Below are 18624 nucleotides of genomic sequence, written 5' to 3' on the forward strand. Positions count from 1 at the left end.
TTCTGTTTTCTTGGAAAGTTCGCATTTTATCCTGTGTCTTATTTTTAAGATGAACATATAATCATTATGGTGTTTATAATCGGTTACTATTAGAGAATGTGAATATTAGAGTTGAGTAGTGCTGACTTTTCACGTGCAGGCTTTAGAAGGCTATTAATATCCTGTTTAAAGCGTGTACGAGTTTGCATGCAAAAAGAAAGGATGAGCACTTTGAAGCTTGTAAGTGTTAAGCTGCCTTGACAGGAAAAACGGGAATTCTCCAAGCTGTTGCACAGTAGGTACTGGTAAAAGCCATAGAAGTCATAGCCTAAACCTTCTGGACCTGCTGCAGGGAAGGAGCCTTAGGAGGAAAAGAAAGAAAGAAGAGGAAAAAAAAAAAAAAAAAAAAAAAGGCGCTATTGTATGTGTTGTGCCATCCAGCGGTCTAAAAGGAAACTGAACATGAGGCGCACAGGTAATTGCCTGTCCTGGTGTGCAGGCTGGTCAGAGTAGATGCTGGGTAAAGGAAATAAGTTCTTGGAAGGAGGTATAAAGTGTGAAACCTCTCAGGAAATTGTGAAAGGTTGTCAGGTCGTTGGCTTCTGCCTGGGGAGAACAAGAACCTCTTGTTCTGAGTTATTAGTGAAAAGAGATTTTATTTAAATAAAGTTTTGTGGGGAGGAAGAATTGAATTTGAGGCCCTAACTACATCACCCTCGTGAGAGGTTGATGTTGTATTTCCCTTTCAGTAGGCTTTTTAAGCTTGATTTTTGACTTTTCCCTTTTGATCATTCTATATTGACTGTGAGGGATAATAAATAACGGATAAACTGATAATGCTGTGAGGAGTTGAAAAAAGCAGCTGGGGTTAATTATACTCTTAACATTTTGTTTCCAATTTTGTTTCCTTTAGCTTTTTAGACGTTTTAATTAAAGTCAGGAACAGACACAATGATGTGGTTCCGACCATGGCGCAAGGGGTGATTGAATACAAGGAAAAATATGGCTTTGATCCATTTGTTAGCAGTAACATCCAGTACTTTCTAGATAGATTCTACACCAACCGCATCTCTTTCCGTATGCTTATTAACCAACACAGTAAGTAATTGCTTTTTTCATCTTCGAGATCTCATTAGTTGTTGCCTGTAAACCTGACATAGCTTTGGTTTTGGTATTTTTCGTACTCATGACTAACTCTTACTATTCTGCACTAATTATGGTAAATGGTATAGTGACAACTAGTTATTTTTGTACTTTGTTTCAGTTCCAGAAAAAAAACGAACCCAAATGCACCAGCACTCTTTCTTCCAGGGTTGTCTGGCTTTCAGTGTGGCTGTCACTTTTCAATCTCTTTGGCAGGGACACCGTGTGTAGCGACACATCAGCTATTTTTAGGTAGTGATGGAGCAGCCATATCTTTCTGCTCACAAATCCATCAGCATAGTTTGTCAAGTTGACATTTATTTCATCATCAAACGCAAGGTTGCCAAAAATTTTGAAGGGATTGTACACTATATGTACTTTCATTGTTAATTTTTAATCAATTTATCTGGATTTTTTTCTTGCTGTCTAAAGGAATTTAGTGAGTTGAGTTTGTCTAACTAAAGTTTTAAATTATCGCCTTTATCTGACTGTGCTTTGCACTCCCTATTTATGAATAAATAGGAAAATTAGTCCTTCTTTGTCATTAGGTTCTGTTTGTTTAGTAATGTTGCTAATAAGCTTTTAAAAATGTGTTCATGTTACAGACTAAAAGGAGTTGCTCGCGCAGCTCCTGATGACTGGTATGTGCCGCTATGTAAAAGCTGGCCCGAACGCTGTGCCGATCCCCTCTGGGATCCTTGTGGGGCTCCTTTGCCTTTAGCTCTGCGGCTTCATTGAGGCCCAGCGTTCTGCTCCCACGAGCCCTTAGAAACACAGCCCCCACGGCAGATAGTGGGGAACGAAACATGAGCAGCGTAAGGCATCCTCCTCCAAGCTTTATGCTTTCCTAATAACTTTTATGTGATCAGCAAATGCCTTATTATGGGCAAATAACGTCAGTGTGGCACAGCATATGAGTTAAGATACATATGCAACTTTCTTTACTTATGGGCAGACAAATGTCAGAAGCAAAACAATCCACAGGCCTTCCTCAGGAGAGTGCTAACCATAAGTCAAAGATTCATCCTAACAGAAATTCTAGACCAAGTAGGAACATAGTTTGCATTAGTTCTAAAATACTAAGTTTATTTTACCAAACTGAAGTTGCTTTTCCCATCAGCATTCTCATTTAACCTGCACCATTTTAAAGGTGCTTAAAGTTCCCCGTGCTAACAAACCGTAGTGATCTAGCCCTGATAGCAAAAACCAATCTCAAAACCTGGAAAAGAAAGAAAGCATTCGGAAAGCAGAATGTGGAAGGAGGTTTTTGTGAGCCGGTTCCTCCCGGCCCGGCCGTGGGTTGCGCTGCGGGTGCCCAGGGTGCCGGGCCTGCGCGTTAGGCTGCCCTCGCTGCGGCCGGGGAGGCCTCAGCCGGGCCGCTCGCATCCCGCCTGCTGCCTCTGCTGCTCTCCGGGCTGACGAGCAGCCAAGCAGGTGAAAACTGCCCCTGCAGGGAAGTATGAAGTACTGCTGCCTTTTTAGGAGCTGAACCGGGCGGCCGGAGGCTCTGGCGAGTGGCAGACCTTGTGCAATGCAGGGAGTGGGGAATACCCTGCTGAAAGGCAGGGAGGAAGCGGGGAGAGAGACCTCCCTGCCCACCGTGCAGCTGCAGCGTAGGCAACTGCAAAAGGCTTTAATGCCGTCGTTTCAGGGTTCCCCAGGCCTTTTTATTGGCATTTTCATGTCACCTGTTCCTGTACTGGCATAATGGTATGAATGAAGTATTTTACAATTGTATCCAGTTTGATAGTCCAGTTTGAAATGGAGATTTTCTTCTTAACCCTCCCACACCTTTATTTCTATATTAATGATTTTTAGTGATTGGGAGGGCGAGGGAGGAATGGGGTAGTTTTCTTAAACAAGGATTTAGGCATTGGAAAGAGCATCTTTTTACAAAATGATATGCTACCCAGTAAGCTTCAGATGTCGCCTGATTTAAGTTGCTCATGCTGCTTCAAGTGTATTAGACAATTGACTGCCATTTCCTTTTCCTTTTAGCACTTCTTTTTGGAGGCGATATTAATCCTGCTCATCCCAAACATATTGGAAGTATTGATCCTAACTGTAACGTGGCTGAGGTGGTTAAAGGTAAGGGGATCAAGCCAATACTTGTGTTGACCAACCATTTCCACTCCTCAAACTTAAAATACGCATACATTTATTATTCAGATATGAAAAACTGAATATTTGTCTACTTGATAAACTGAAAAAAAAGTAAAATCTTCAGTCACTTTCTAAAACTCATGGGTTTAGTATTTCTAAAGTTTTCATGAGTAGACAAATGTTTCTTATAACTTGAATCTGTCATTTAGTATCAGACTAGATATCTTATTTTTTTGTTAAACCTTAAGTGGTTTTGATTCCAGAATATTTAGGGGTAGATTCTCAGGTACTGCTGTTTTATTTAATACTAGTACTGAAGAAAATTAATGACAAATGCAATTTTCTTTTTTTCCTTAAGCAGAGATTTAATAAATGTCCTCAGGTGAATGGATATTTCAGTGAAACACCACGTTTCCTCATGTAGCCCGTTTGCATCTGAGTGTATAACAGTCTGTTCTCAGCACAGAAAACCTGTGTGTCATGAGTGTATCAGAAAAACCTGGTGCTTTCTCGTATGAAATCATCCTTAATGTTATGAATGTTTGTATGCACATTTGCTTGAGGCAGTGTTGCCCCCTTCAAGAACTTGCTTGAAGATTCACACTCTGGGTGTATATTTTTATAAATAGCTTTTTCTGTAGTAGCTAGTCCTGCCCTTCAGCCTTGGCTGCTGTGTATGTGTTTGCAAGTGGAGAGGGAAAAATGTGTTTCTCCCTCAGGCTTTCTCAACTTTTGGTAAAGCAAGCAAGAAAACAATCTGACGGCAGAATTTGACCTGCTTGATAGCCTCTTTTGGTAGTGTAGATACTTTTTGCTGTTATCAGGGCTTCTTGGTTTCCAGCCCTTTGGCTTTAAAGCAGACTCTTTTTCAAACCTTTCTTTTTTTATCTTACTCTGCTGTATAGCAAAGCTTCTTTTGCAGGTTTGTTTATCTTAATACTCCTTCCAGTAGCAGTGTTTGAATCCATTTTAACATAAAATTCCTAGTTGCCATCTGCCTTAGACAGGTGCTCAGTCCAGCTCTTAAGCTAAGAACTGAGATCTGCATGTGAAGAAGAACCTGCCCACAAACGAGGAGTCGTGACCCAGTGTTGTCTTTCAAACAGTGATGGTGGTTTTCTTTTAGACCTGGTGGGAGGGTTCATTTGTATTCCAAAAATGTTCTGGTGCACAGGTGGCATTTGGAGTAATTTGTCAGAGTTTAGATGTCAATCTTGGCACTGCATGTAGTAACAAGTAGCTCTGTGTGCACCTTTAAACCACTTCTTCCAGCTTTCAGGAGCTTCCCTTCAAGGCAGCTCTGCTGAGGATTCTGTGTAACTGCCCAGGGTGGGTCTCTAGGGCTCCCATTGACTGGCCAGCAGTAAGCTTATTTTTGTCCTGGGAGCAGCTCCAGGCTTGTTCCTGGAACTGGGCTTTAGATGTACTGACAGCTCTTGCAGTCTGCTGCTGTTTACCTCTGGCCACAGCACGAGGAATGCTTTGAACGTTATTACAACACCGTCTCTGCTGCAGGCTTAGGCCGCAGACAGAGCTGGATTTTAGAGGAGGGTAGGCTCCAAGATTTCACTTTTTTTTTTTTTTTTTTTTTTTCCTCCTCTTCTGGGCAAAAGGTGGATCATAGGAGGCCTCCGTGTTCATCTCCAGAGGTAGAGTTTCAGGGTGGCCGCTTGAAAGAGGTGGATGTTCAGCTTGGGGAGGCTACGTGTGTTGATTCACAGAAGCTTTGTCCCCTCAGCATTCCTGTAGTGGCTGAGTGTTTTTGCAAAGGAGTTAGTGAGCATTAAGAATCATTCAGGCAAGAGTACAACTTGAACTTCCTTGTTTCCTGGATGTACCTTGGAAAAACTGAACTTATGATTATTCATATCATCCTTTCTCATCCTCTTATATTTGAGTTTAGAGGACATACCAAACAAGCAGATATTATGGTTAACCTATTATTAGACCCTTCCTTTAGGTTTTCAAACCCTGAACAAAGAAGAAAAAAATAGCTGGTCTCCACTAACCTTCTTTTGCTTATAGAACTCTAAATGGAATATGCCCTTGCTTGACTATGGGCTATGAGTATGCAGACAAAATTGATCAAGCTTTGCATTTGTAAACCTGTGCCTAAAGTAAGTGTTCTCCTTGTAGCCTTTCCGAGGCAGGATGAACGGTGCTGGTGTCTCAGACAATTTTCATAAATTGGTGCTCTCTTCTTTTTTAGATGCTTATGAAACAGCTAAGATGTTATGTGAGCAGTACTATATGGTTGCACCGGATCTGGAAGTTGAAGAATTCAATGGTAATTGTGAAATTCATTTAATTCTTAGATGACATATTTCAGAAAGAACATCTCGCCTACCTCTGATGTCCACCTTTATTTTATTAACTTTAAGTTATAATTGAAACCCTGCAGTGCCATGTGCAGAGTGCCTTCTTTCTCTCAATTCATCTGCATGGGCAGCTGAATCTTGGTTTCTTGTGATGAGGTGCTGCTTAACTCTTGGTGCTGCATGCAGAGCCCCAGCTGCTGCAGGGGTGTCCCTCGGAGGCGGGTGGGAGTCCTCCTTGCTCAGGAGGCAGCCTGCCTGCCGCAGACCTTTCCGTGAAGCTGGACTAAGACTCGTTTCCGTGTGCGCTTGTACATCCCCGCTCAGCCGGTGGGCTGGGATGGCCAACCCCTCCATGCGAGGTGGCAAGATACAAAATACGGGGGCACATAACAATATTGTCAGTACTGATCACTGCTTAATGCAGTTTCATATCCAAACAAAGCCTGCTGACATGGTTGACTCAAAATCAGGAGATTAGTGTCTTTTAAGGTGATGCCTGTAACTGAAATGTTGTGTTTTCAGTTCATGCAGCGTGAGGCACTGAGGGACGTGGTTTAGCAGGGAGGGTGGTGATGGACTTAAGGGTTGCACTTGATGATCTTGACGGTGTTTTCCAACCAGAGTGATTCCATGGTTCTATGTTTGCCCTTGGAAAATTGGGCATAATTGTTTAAAGCTTCGTATTGTCACTCTAAATAGAAATGCTGCAAAGGGTTGTTTGATATCTCTTTCCTTTTTTATAGCTAAAGCTCCAAACAAGCCTATTCAAGTAGTTTATGTACCATCTCATCTGTTTCACATGCTATTTGAATTATTCAAGGTAGGTTGTGCTTTTTAATATTTGGAAATATTGAGATATTGGAGATATAATGAAGATTCTTTTCAGTTACTCTTAAATGTTATTTTGGCTTTCCTTTCTTAAGCTTAGTCTTAGCCAGTGAAGATTATTTGAAATTGTGATGAAGGCTTGGCATGGAACCCTCTGGCACCAATCCATAGTAAAGGATTTTTTCCATGGTTTTCCCATTTTTCCTTTTGCTGCCGATCAATTTAAAGCAAGTATAATCAATCTAACTTTGCACTGATGATGCATGATAAGGCCTTACAATTTTCAAAAACTTGCTGCTTTGTTGTGGACTTGAGGACTGGGTAGGATGCATGTCCTGTGCGCACTGGGAAGGTAGTCAGTTTAGACAGTTTAGATGGCAACTGCTGGTCTTTTCTTTGCTCCCGCGGTTGTTTGGGCAAGGGTGCAAAACCCTTGGACAAGTGGAACATGGGAGAGCTGAGGGCCAGTGTTTGGCCTCGGATGGGGGGCGCCTGCGTGGTGCAGCCGAACATACGAGCGACTCGTGAAGAGCAACGTGTTCAGTCAAAGGGCATCTCCTCCGAAATAACGCGCTTTGGTTTTCGTTTCCACCATCTGTCAAGCAAGTATGGTAACACTAGAAGCTACGTGTATCGGAATCCAAGACACTGTTTTATTCTTTTAACTTCAGAACTCAATGAGAGCTACAGTAGAGTCGCATGAAGGTAAGAAAGAAGGCTATCCATCAATCAAAACCTTAGTCACTTTGGGGAAAGAAGATCTATCTATTAAGGTAAATGTCTAACAATATGTTCTTAAACAACTTATGAACCTCTTAAGTTTAGAATAAACTTCTAATTTGTAAAGGAATTAAGTTCTCTATGATTTCTGCCATTTATTTCATATGCACGAATATTTCTTAAATCATTTAGCTTCTTGGGTTTTGCACTTTATTTTTTTTCTTTTCAGAACATGATGTTTAAAAGTTCTAACTTTTCATTCCCTAGATAAGTGACCAAGGAGGAGGTGTACCTTTAAGAAAAATAGACAGATTGTTTAACTACATGTACTCAACAGCACCCAGGCCTAGTTTGGAGCCATCAAGAGCTGTGCCTCTGGTAAGCAATTGTAACACTTATTTAACTCTGCCTCGGTATGGCTCTAGTCGTGCCTTTCTCTTCACTGCAACCGACTGGATCAGTTTTTCCATTGAAGAAATTGTCTGTCATTAGTAATTTTGTGCAGATAAACATACCAGGAGAAAATGCAGTCTATATTTGGAGCACAGAATTGCATTTCTTTGTCTTGGCCATTATATTCTTGGAAAGAAGCTATTCTTTGTTAGCACAATGTTCTGGCAGATTAATGGACAGGATTTCCTAATACTTTGTTACTAAAAAGGTAGATAACTTAGAGCTGCTGCTTTGTGTGCGGATTCCTGGAGTAAATATTTGTAACTTTACTAGCATCATCCTTCTCACTGCCTCCCTTGAGGTACTTATAGACACTGATCAGGTCTCCTTTCAGCCTTCTCTTCTCCAGGCTGAACAGGCCCAGCTCCCTCAGCCTCTCCTCATAGGGCAGATGTTCCAGGCCCCTGATCATCCTTGTGGCCCTGCGCTGGACTCTCTCCAGCAGCTCCACATCCCTCTTATACTGTGGGGCCCAGAACTGGACACAATACTCCAGATGCGGCCTCACCAAGGCTGAGTAGAGGGGCAGGATCACCTCCCTCGACCTGCTGGAGATGCTCTTCTTAATGCAGCCCAGGATCCCACTGGCCTTCCTGGCCACGAGGGCACACTGCTGCCTCATGGTCAACTTGTCATCCACCATGACACCCAGGTCTTTCTCCGCAGAGCTGCTCTCCACAAGGTCGATCCCCAGCCTGTACTGGTGTCTGGGGTTATTCCTCCCCAGGTGCAGGACCTTGCACTTGGCCTTGTTGAATTTCATGAGGTTTTTCACCGCCCAGTTGTCCAGTCTGTCCAGGTCCCTCTGGATGGCAGCGCAGCCCTCTGGGGTATCGGCTACTCCTCCCAGTTTGGTATCATCAGCAAACTTGCTGAGGGAGCACTCTGTGCCTTCATCCAGGTCATTGATGAATAAATTGAACGGGACTGGACCAAGGACTGACCCCTGGGGGACACCGCTAACCACAGGCCTCCAACTAGACTCTGCACCGCTGATCACTACTCTCTGAGCTCTGCCATCCAGCCAGTTCCTACCCCCCTCACTGTCCACTCATCTATCCCACACTTCTGGAGCTTGCCCAGGAGGATGTTGTGAGGGACGGTGTCAAAAGCCTTGGTGAAGTCGAGATAGACGACATCCACCGCTCTCCCCTCATCTATCCAGGTGGTCATTCCATCATAGAAGGCTATCAGGTTAGTCAGGCAAGATTTCCCCTTGGTGAATCCATACTGACTACTCTTGAGCACCTTCTTGTCCTCCATGTGCCTGGAGACAACAGCCAGCATGAGCCGTTCCATCACTTTTCCGGGGACAGAGGTGAGGCTGACTGGCCTGTAGTTGCCTGGGTCCTCCTTCTTGCCTTTTTTGAAGACTGGTGTGACATTGGCCTTCTTCCAGTTCTCCAGCACCTCCCCCGTTCTCCAGGATCTTTCAAAGATGATGGAGAGCAGCTTAGCTATGGCATCTGCCAGCTCACGCAGCACTCTGGGGTGCATCCCATCAGGGCCCATGGATTTGTGGGTATCGAGGTTCCTTAGGTGCTCTCTGACCCAATCTTCCTCTACCCAGGGCAAGTCTTCCTCTCTCCAGGCTTCTTCTCTTGTCCCTAGGGCCTGGGACTCTAAAGGGCTGCCCTTGGTAAACACCGAAGCAAAGAAGGCATTGAGCAACTCTGCTTTTTCTGTGTTATTTGTAACCACGGCACCTACCCCGTTCACCAGTGGACCCACATTTTGCGTAATCTTCCTTTTGTCATTGATATATTGGAAGAAGTTTTTCTTGTTATTTTTAACACCTCTTGCCAGATTTAATTCCAGTTGTGCCTTGGATTTCCTCGTCACATCCCTGCATTCCCTGACAACATTCTTGTCCTGTCCTTTTTTCCACTTTCTGTATAGTGCCTTTTTCTGTTTGAATTTTGCCAGCAGCTCCTTGCTCATCCACACAGGCCTTCTGCCCTCGCTGCCTGACTCCTTACTCAAAGGGGTGCAGCACTCCTGAGCATGGAGGAAGTGCTGCTTTAATACTGACCAGCTCTCTTGGGCCCCCCTTCCTTCTAGAGCCCTAACCCATGGAATTCTTCACTCCGTTGTGTTTGTTTACTGAACTGTAGTGTAGTGTGAGAAGATGTAAATGTTTCTGCCCTAGCACTGCCTTCAGCCCCACTCCGTGTTACTACAGGTTCCCCTGTCTAGTTTATGAAATGTTCATTGACTTGGAGGTGTGGAAGAGAGGGATCTCTGGTGTTGGAAAATAATTTCAGTGTTATTGCAAATGTGGTTTTGAATCACCTAAGAAATGTTGTTGCCATGGCAGCGTTCAGATTTTAGCACGTTTGGGGTTCATGTGTAGTGTTACAGGCACAGTGGAATCAGTAGAAGTGCATGGTAGTGTCTAATGCTGATTGGGTTGGGGGGCTTCAACCATTCTCTTTGTTTTTTTGAACATCTGAAGTGCCTCGTTCTTTCTGTGGTCTCCTTTGCCCTGTGCGTGGTCCCTTTCAGAGGCCTGTGCGTTGGGGGGCCCGGCCGTGCTGCTCTGGCCGGCCCCGGTAGCCCGGGGGGATTCGAGTGGGCAGCCCAGCACGCAGCCCGGTGCATGGCCTGAGGAGCAGAGCTGTGGGGGAAGGTCTGGGCACGCTACCTGCCATGGGGCACGCTTGTGTGCCGGGTGCGATGACCCCTCCTCAAGAGTAAGGGCTGGGAAGGGGGTGAAGCTTTTGCCTTGCTTGCAGCCACCGTCTGAAAACAGAGGTTTAAAAATGTAAAGTTTGTAGCTGTCAAGTCTGTTGTGCTGTGAGACACAGCCTGGTCTGTGCGGGCTTTTGATCTTCGGCAGTTGGTCTGCAGCCCTGTGCGCTGCCCTGCCCCGGGCGGCAGCAGCCGGAGCGGTTGCTGGTGTCGCTCCTCACGTGGCCAGCGAGGGAGTCAGTCCCCTGCGGAGCCCGCGCAGCGCGGCCAGCAGCGCCTGCAGGGAAGGGAACACTTGTCCCGTGTTTACCCGCGCGCCCTCCTGAGTGCAGAACGCCTGGAGAATGATAATCCCGGAGCTGCAGTGGGAATGTGCTGCCAGGAACCCGACACGAGCAAAGAGGGAATGAAATGCTACAGCGGTGGGGGTCATGGTGAGGAGGCCAGGGAGGGTATGGGCTTGCGTTGGTTGGAGGCTGCGTGTGCTCTGGGTGGCGCCTGCCTGCCTCCTTGGGGAGAATGAAAGGTGACCCAGGGAGTCCCAGCAAAGGTTTATTTCTTTCTTTATGGTGATATTTTTATCTCTTATGTACTTAAAAAAAAAATCATCTAAGACGAAATGAGATAGTTAAATAACACTTCATAGTGCAGGCTGAGGAATAAAGGAAAGTTTGGGGGATAATGTGAGGTAAATCTAATAACTAGGTATCTTAATTTTCAGTTTTAATTTTTCAGTTCTTTCAATTGTAGTGATGTGTTGCATGCTTTTCTCTTAAACTTTCCATCATATTTTTCCCTCTGTTTTCATGTTTTCATAGGCTGGATTTGGCTATGGCTTGCCAATTTCTCGTCTCTATGCCAGGTATTTTCAAGGTGACCTTAAACTCTACTCAATGGAAGGAGTTGGTTCAGATGCTGTAATTTATTTGAAGGTACGAATTTGATCATCCCATAAGCTAACAATTTTGTGCAATTTGGTAGTTATAGCAAGCAATCGTTCTGCTGACTAGGTGATTTTTTCATCTCTTCACTCTTTTCAAATTTGTAATTGCAGGTTAAATTAGATTTTATTCAAATTAGATATGTATAATTTAAAAACTGGTTATAAATCTGAACCTCGGCAGTAATACTGGTTTAGTATGCAGTGTCTTTTAGTTTCCCCATGTTGGATCTTTGCATTTTGTTGAATCACTGCAAGTGCTGAAATTTTAAAGGATAGTTGTGTGATAGGAGATGGTTTTTAGTTAATGTATTTTGGCGCTGTTTTGACCACAACAGAACCCAAAGAAGGCTATAACTCCTGACTAAAACACTTTCTGCACACTTGTTGTCCTCTGTGTAGATGATCATTGATCCTGCTGTTATTTTGCAGGAGATCCCAGACTCTTCAGGGGCTTAACCTTAACTTTTGAAACTGCTTACACTACCCGAGGATTTTGTTTGTTTGTTTAATGCTACTGGTGTGCTGAGTGTTGTCAGGGTACTTCATTTATAGTGCAATCCTGCACTAAAATCATTTTCTCAGGGGTTTAATTTTGTGTATGAATGTGTGGAGCAAACCCTGGGAATGGCTTTTCTCAGAGCCAAGGCCACTGTGCCAAGCTGCTTCCTCATGGATTAGTGTTCTGACATAGTCTAAGGGAATCCAGGTTTACTGGGTAAGTGGAGTGTCCACGTAAACTGTCTGCCTCCTCTGTGAGAGATTTCCCCAGAATATTTTTGATCAAAACCTTTTTGTTTCTTAATGTCTCTGTAGACATAATTCCCTGGAAACAGGGGAAATATTTTAAGATGTTATTTTCTCTTAACTGGTACTGTAATTCTTTAGGAATGACAGTTCATAGCCAAAGTATTTTCAAAACAGTCTTGTGATGTGTAGCACTTGGATAACTTGGATAGTTAAGGCTTTTTTCAGTACAGAAGTTGGAGCTCTGGAACTCCTAGAGTATCTTCCTGTTTCTAAGTGATACCTCACCACTGCTTTTCTTTTCTCCTAGGCCCTTTCAAGTGAATCATTTGAAAGACTTCCTGTTTTTAATAAGTCAGCGTGGCGACACTACAAGACCACCCCTGAAGCAGATGACTGGAGCAACCCTAGCAGTGAGCCCAGGGATGCGTCTAAGTACAAAGCTAATCGATAAATTCCCACCTTTTGTGTCTCCTGAGGATGACCTCTGCATTCAGTATGAAGTTTCTGCTTTGTTCCAAAATCCTCAAACCACAGTAGCCAACTACTTCCAAACAAAGACCTAATCAGGACTTTGAAAAATAGTAAGAACAAAGGTTGGGACTTAAAGGAAGGTGCTAAGGGCACGTTTGGTGTGTGAGTTCTGTCTGCTTCACCAGAATACGCTTGGTTGTTTCAGTCGTGCATTGGCAAAAGGGATTGCACAGTGATTGCACTTAGGATTACAATGTTGTGTTTGAAATGGCCATTTTTTATTACAAGATAAGAATTGGCAAGGTGTGCAGAATCCCTCGTAATGATGAGCAGTATCTTACACAGCAATATGGCATAAGAGAGAAATTCTAGCCTAGTTAAACACATGCTTAGCAAATCCACCCTGCTGCATTTTATATTGCAGTCTCACCTGTTCTGGGAAGTCCCTTTGAGCTCTTCAGATCTTATTCTTAATGAACTTATAAATACATAGTTCTAAAAAGGGTTGTGCAGCTTTAAACTGATGCTTTCCCCAAATTCCCAAATCCATTTGTCAAGTGCATACAAAAATTATGTTCTTACAGGGCATTGGGACTTTCATGTCTTGGTATGCACCTTAATGATTTTCTTGACTTGCACAAGAATGCCAAATGGTAAATCACCTTAATTATGCATTTTGCAACCATTTTTCCTTATTTTGAGGAAAGATCATAAGTAGCTTGATAATCTCTCCATGCTTTCAAGAATTCCCATCAGTGTAGGGGAGGGGAAAAATTAAATTCCATATTTGTAGCCTGTCATTTTTGGGGGGGGTTAGGGAGAAGGGAAGGGAGAGAAATACTGAGAGGCCAGACAGCCAGTCAGACAAATGAATTTGCCTTAAGAATGGTGGTCACTTGAAATCCGATTAGTATAAAACCTGTAAATAGTTTGCAAAGTTATTTATATATTCGATGTCTAACAATAGTCTGGTAACCTGAATTTGTAGTGTATATAAAGATGTTGTACACCAGCTCTTGAAAAGTGTCATTGGTCTAAATACCTGAAACTGGATGTGTGGGAGGGATAAGAACAGAGAGATGATTCTTGATTTAAAAATACATGAAGGGGGAAAAACGTGTAGGTAACACCCTCTTAAATTTGTTGCAAGTGTTGTTGTTGGGTGTTAGCAAGCCGTCCTTCAGTAAATCTCTGCCAAATAATGTTTCTGATACTGTGGCCCTTCAGGAGAATTCATGAGAGTAGAAGTTCTCGCAATATTGTAGCCATGGGAATAAAGGTACAAACTGTAAGCAACTCTGCACCGTCAGTTTTCCTCAAATGTTCGGATATTTTTTGACAGACACTGCAGATTTTAACAAGGAAAAATGAAGCAAATGATATTTGCTTGAACTGTGGGGGAGCTGTCTCTCAAGCCCTCCTGGATATATATTTTTGTAAAGAACTGATCTGTTAGGTAAACAGGGCAAAAGATGAGAAATCCCTAGATACTTTGAAAACCTCAGTTTGACATGATGCCGGCGCTCTGCCCTCGCACAACGCGCGCCCAGGGATTCAGAGCGCCGCGCGCAGCCCGAGCACGGCCGCCCTGCGAGGCCCCCGCTCGCCCTGCGCTCCGCACGGCGCTGGGAGGGCGCCCTCCTCTCCTCCTCCTACTCGTCTCCTCGAGCAGCCTTGGCCAATGGTGCCCTCTTCCTCCTCCTCCTCCTCCTCTCGTTGCGGCTGGGCCCGGCGCTCGCGGTTACCTCTGGTGTTTCCCGGCGGCTCTTCGGGCACCACCGCTGTCCTGCTGCAGGGAGCAGGGGCAGGAGGCCGGGCTGGAAGGTGCCTTGCAGGTCACGTCTGCTGGAACTGGGTCACCTTCTGTCCCCGTGCACGGCTGGCTGCTGTTCTGTCAATTCAAGTTTCCTACAAGTAGGAGAGGAAAAACTGCCTAAAAATAGAAGTTCATGATGAAACATGAAGTTCATGGGTGTTTTTTTTCTGGCTGTGTAGGGTCAGTTTTCCTGGAACTTTGCCTAAAACGTTCCAGTGAAAAGAATCGTTTGTGTCAGAAGCTGAAGTCCAGCTTTTGTGAGAAGTCGTGTTTCTGAAGCAGTAAATTCTTACCTGATGCTTCTTTTTGACTGTGTCCCCCTAAATGAAGGGGAGGAGGAATGGAAGGGATGCAGGGAGGCCGCTATACGGGAAGGGAAGATACTTCAGAAGATACCGTACTGTTCGTCATTTCAGTGCTTTTTTTTTTTTTTTTTTTTTCCACCAAATCAACGGATTTGGCTTTCAAGACGAGTTGAACTGCTCTTCGAAGTACTTTGAAGACCCAAGCCCCTCAAATGGCAGTTACTTCCAGCAAATCTGAATACGACCAAGCAGCTCAGAAAAGGAAGACCATGCCAGAAATACCTTCTTTTTTTTCTTTTTTTTTTTTTCCCTTCAGTTTTCCAGGGCCGTCCTTGGGAATTTTGCTGTGTGTGAGCAAGCAGTAACGTAACCCCTGGAGAGTCTGTGCTCCAGTAGGAATCTCACGTCTGCTGTAGATGGGCCTTCACCCGTCCTCAGGACGCGTTCCTGCACAGGGATATCTGAAATCTGAAATTGTTCTAGGAACCAACAGCGTCAGACCTCTGGGTAAAAGAATTTTTCCACAAATAAGCCTGGAAATGAGGGTGGATACATTTTTAATCTGCCTAGTTGACCTACAGATTTTGTTCTTTTTCAGTTGCTTCTGGCTCGATTGGAGTCTGACGTGCTGGTTTATTTTAGTATTTTGGGGCAGTTAATCCTTTCTGGGGGTACAAAAGTGTATTCCTCCTATGGATTTCAGATGTGTGGCCTGCTAATGTTACAACCTGCTTGTCTTGAGCTACAGGACACAGTAAATAGAAAACAATGTTTTCAGTGAAAATGCTTGGTATCTGTTGTGCTCGCTGGTGAACAGAAACAGCGTGAGCAAGAGGTGCTTGCTCCTTGGGTCTGCAGGAGGATTTCCAACCAGTTATGTCTCTGTAAGCGGGTTAGTTGAGCTTTTTCCACTGTGTCTGTCCTGAATGTGGTTATCGACAGCCTGCATAGTTCAATGCTAATAGACACCAAAGCCTCTCCAAGTTGTGTTTCCTGTGCCCGCGTTCTCGTAGATGTCGTTTCTAGACGAGGAGGAGTTTCTGGGTTCCAGCCGCGCGGGCAGCGTCGCTTTGCAGCGCGCTCGACGCCGCCGCGCGTTGGGAAGGTCTTTGTGTTGCGGCGGTGTGCGCTGCCTCCTGGGTAGCGTTCACATCGGGTCCCTCCACACAAGCGAAAGGAACATGGATGTTCTAGCGCCCTTGCAAAATTCAAGCTAACTTTTGCTACGCCGATGCTCCAACTAGGTAACAGATTTCTCTGTCGGGTGCAGGGCTGGTTTGCTCTGAACCGGCGGTCACTGCTCGTGCGGTGCCATCTCCCTCTCACCGCGGCCCGAACTCAGGTGTTTAGCATGGAATCTCCATCTCATGGGTACAGGAACCTTTTTTTTATCACCTTCATTAGCTAAAGTAACTTTATAGTTTAAGAAAAGTTAATTGCGGTATTATGCCTTAAAGCAAAACCCAGAAGTTGGCATCAATAAAGCTTGTTTCTTAAATTTAGAAGACTTTATGTAGTATCAGTAGGATTGATTTTTTTTTTTTTTTTGACTGTGGGAATTCCCATGTTTTCAAGGTGGTATCGCCTGCTTTTCCTTTCCTCTGTGAACGGAAGGCTCTTGAAAGGCGCCAGCCGGACGTTCCTTGAACGTGGCGTCCTCTGCGCCCAGGTGGCAGCGGAGGCCGGGCAGGGGCAGCGCGAGCCTCCCCGCGGAGCTGCCGCTGCTCCGCTCGGGGATTGCCTTAGCAAGGGCTTGGCCGAGCGGAGCGCTCCGTCCGTGCCCGTGGTGTCTGGTTTGCCCTCCGCCCTTCCCTCGGGGCTGGCTCCGCAGCAGCCGCTCCGCGCGAGCGGGACCTCCCGCACGGGACGAGGAGGATGGGTTGTCAGCAGGCTGCTTGGTGATGCTTTAAATTTCCTTTCAAATCATCTGTAATTTGTGTTGGAACTGTTTATAGTCTGGTAACTGTGTATATAATTTGTGTATACTCCTTGTTTTCCTTTTTTTTTTTTTTTTTTTTTTTTTTCTTCCATACATTGCTGTCAAATAAAAATATGTAAAACCTGCCCTGCTGACGTCTTTCGGGGCCCGAATCAGACGAGCGCCCTCCCTGGTGGTGGAGCTTGGTTTGCACCGCGGCGGCAGCGCGGGCTGGAGCTGAAGAGGGGGCGCGGAGGGAGCCCCCGTTTGGGGCTCGGGGTGGGTTAGAAGTCGCAGACCCACTCAGCGCTTCACTCGTGTGTTCTGTCCCCGGTGATTCGAGACCTTGTTTTTAGCTTCTGTGAACACCTGCATTCGGGTGTTTCCGAGCCCAGCTTCATCCCCACGGAGATTCGATATTAATGTCTGAAGCTTAACGGCCTCTTTGCTTAGGTGTTTCTGGGACTAGGTGCAACAGCAATTGCTTCCACATTGCAGTGCTCTGAGTTTTCAGGTACATTTAATCTGATCTCTGTTGTGTCAGATTTCCAGGTAGATTTTAAGACTTCAAAACTTCCAGTGTCTTTGGTAAATACGTGTTTTACTCCTGTGCAGTATCATTGCTGTGCTTCCTCCTGGAGAGCATTGACCGTGCGAGAACGCCGCAGCCCGTCCGCCGGAGCCGCCTTGCGGCAGCTCTTGTGGCGCGGAGCGTCCACCTGCTTTAGAAAGGCAAAATTACCCCCTGGCGTAGCTGCACTCCGCAATTCCTGATGTTGCTCTTACGCCAGGAGCTTGACATTAAAGTGACTGCAAAGGCAGCAGCTCTGCAGAAAAAAGAATGACTGTACTTGATTTGAGAGGAGTTTTGAAACAAGCGTTTTTTTTCTTTGCTAATTGTAAGTCTGAAGCTGGAGCTTCCTGCAAAATAATGGGAATGCAAAGCATTTGTGGGAGACAGACTTCAAAAATAATAATAAAAAATGTCACTGTGGGAATTACTCTGGGTCCATCCTTGCAAATATTTGTTTTACTATATTCCTTTTTTTATAAGTATGTTCCTTGGCTTCTGCAAGCTTGCAGCTTTAAAAAGAGAGGAAAAAAGTTGTGGTGAATGTGCACCCTAATGTGTTTTGGAATAAAACTTTTCTCCCTCATACTGGAGTCTGACCGTGGAAATGTAAGTGACTTCATTTTTTGACTCTGCTTTGCTCTCTCCCCTTAGCTCTCCTTTGTTGCTCCTTTCTCAGAACACTAATAGAGATAAAAGAAGCTCAGGCTTCTTATCCAGAAACTGCCATTTCTTCGTGACTGCCCAAAACAGAGCACCCTTGGCAAGACCCGCACGTTCTCCTTCCAGGCATCCAGGAACACTTGTGTTTCCAGGGACTCTGCCTTCAGATGAGGAGAAATCGGTGCGTTGTATTTGTTTGTCATTTCTCTCTCCTCACTGCTCACCTGCTGCTGCAGCGGGATGTGCTCAGGAGGAGGGTGACGAACGGGGCCGCGCGGACGTGGGGCTCTGAGCGCGCGGGCTGCTGGGGGCAGCCCCTCCGAACAGCAGCGCACGCAGCAGGAGCGAAACCCACGTCTGTGGCTCCGGGACACGGGCTCAGGCGGGAGACAGTCTGTGGTGAAGGATCCTTTTCTCATTATAATATCCATATTTCATATATATATATATAGAGAGAGAGAGAGAGAGACACTGCTGTAGACTCCTCATTATTCAATATTTAGATTTGTTACTTTCTGTGAATAAATGTAGCTGACACACAAATCTTATCAGATAAGCTTAATTAAAATAAAAAAGGTTAGAGTGTTAAATCAGTTTGTAGTCAGTCTTTGAGGCTGTTCATACCCTAACCTTTTGTATCATCTCCTCCCAGTGACTTAAAGGTGACTTAAATGACTGAATCAGGGGGCAGCAGGCGTTACCTGCTAAAAACATGACCCGGTCAGAAATCTCACTACAGGAGCTGCAATCTGTTCTCTAGCTAATGCCTTTCATACCTTTTCCTTGCCTCTTTCACCCCAGCTCTCCCTGCTTCCCTTCCATCCCAAGGCAGCAGGCACGTCACCTTGCTCCTGCTCAGTACAACCAGGAGAGCTGATCTGAAGGCTGTAATAAGGCTCCTTAGTGCTGTGATGATTAGTGTAATAATTCCTCCTTAGTGCTGTTGTGATTTGTT

At 45.0% G+C, this 18624-nt stretch overlaps 1 protein-coding gene across 1 annotated transcript in view; it reads left to right on the forward strand.

Moving 5' to 3' along the window:
• Positions 1 to 13408, forward strand: part of PDK3 (pyruvate dehydrogenase kinase 3) — a 45919-nt gene extending 32511 nt beyond the window's left edge. Inside the window, exons 4-11 of the mRNA XM_088532760.1 lie at positions 893 to 1077; positions 3121 to 3210; positions 5435 to 5512; positions 6287 to 6363; positions 7043 to 7144; positions 7359 to 7469; positions 11054 to 11167; positions 12233 to 13408. Of these exons, the coding sequence (XP_088388886.1) occupies positions 893 to 1077; positions 3121 to 3210; positions 5435 to 5512; positions 6287 to 6363; positions 7043 to 7144; positions 7359 to 7469; positions 11054 to 11167; positions 12233 to 12376 (901 nt within the window). The 3' untranslated portion in view covers positions 12377 to 13408. The remainder of the gene's footprint in view (positions 1 to 892; positions 1078 to 3120; positions 3211 to 5434; positions 5513 to 6286; positions 6364 to 7042; positions 7145 to 7358; positions 7470 to 11053; positions 11168 to 12232) is intronic.
• Positions 13409 to 18624: the final 5216 nt, after the last annotated feature.

Source organism: Tinamus guttatus, unplaced genomic scaffold (assembly GCF_059628265.1).
Source record: "Tinamus guttatus ecotype Peru unplaced genomic scaffold, ASM5962826v1 Tinamus_guttatus_pri_ptg000470l, whole genome shotgun sequence".
NCBI classification, from domain to species: domain Eukaryota; kingdom Metazoa; phylum Chordata; class Aves; order Tinamiformes; family Tinamidae; genus Tinamus; species Tinamus guttatus.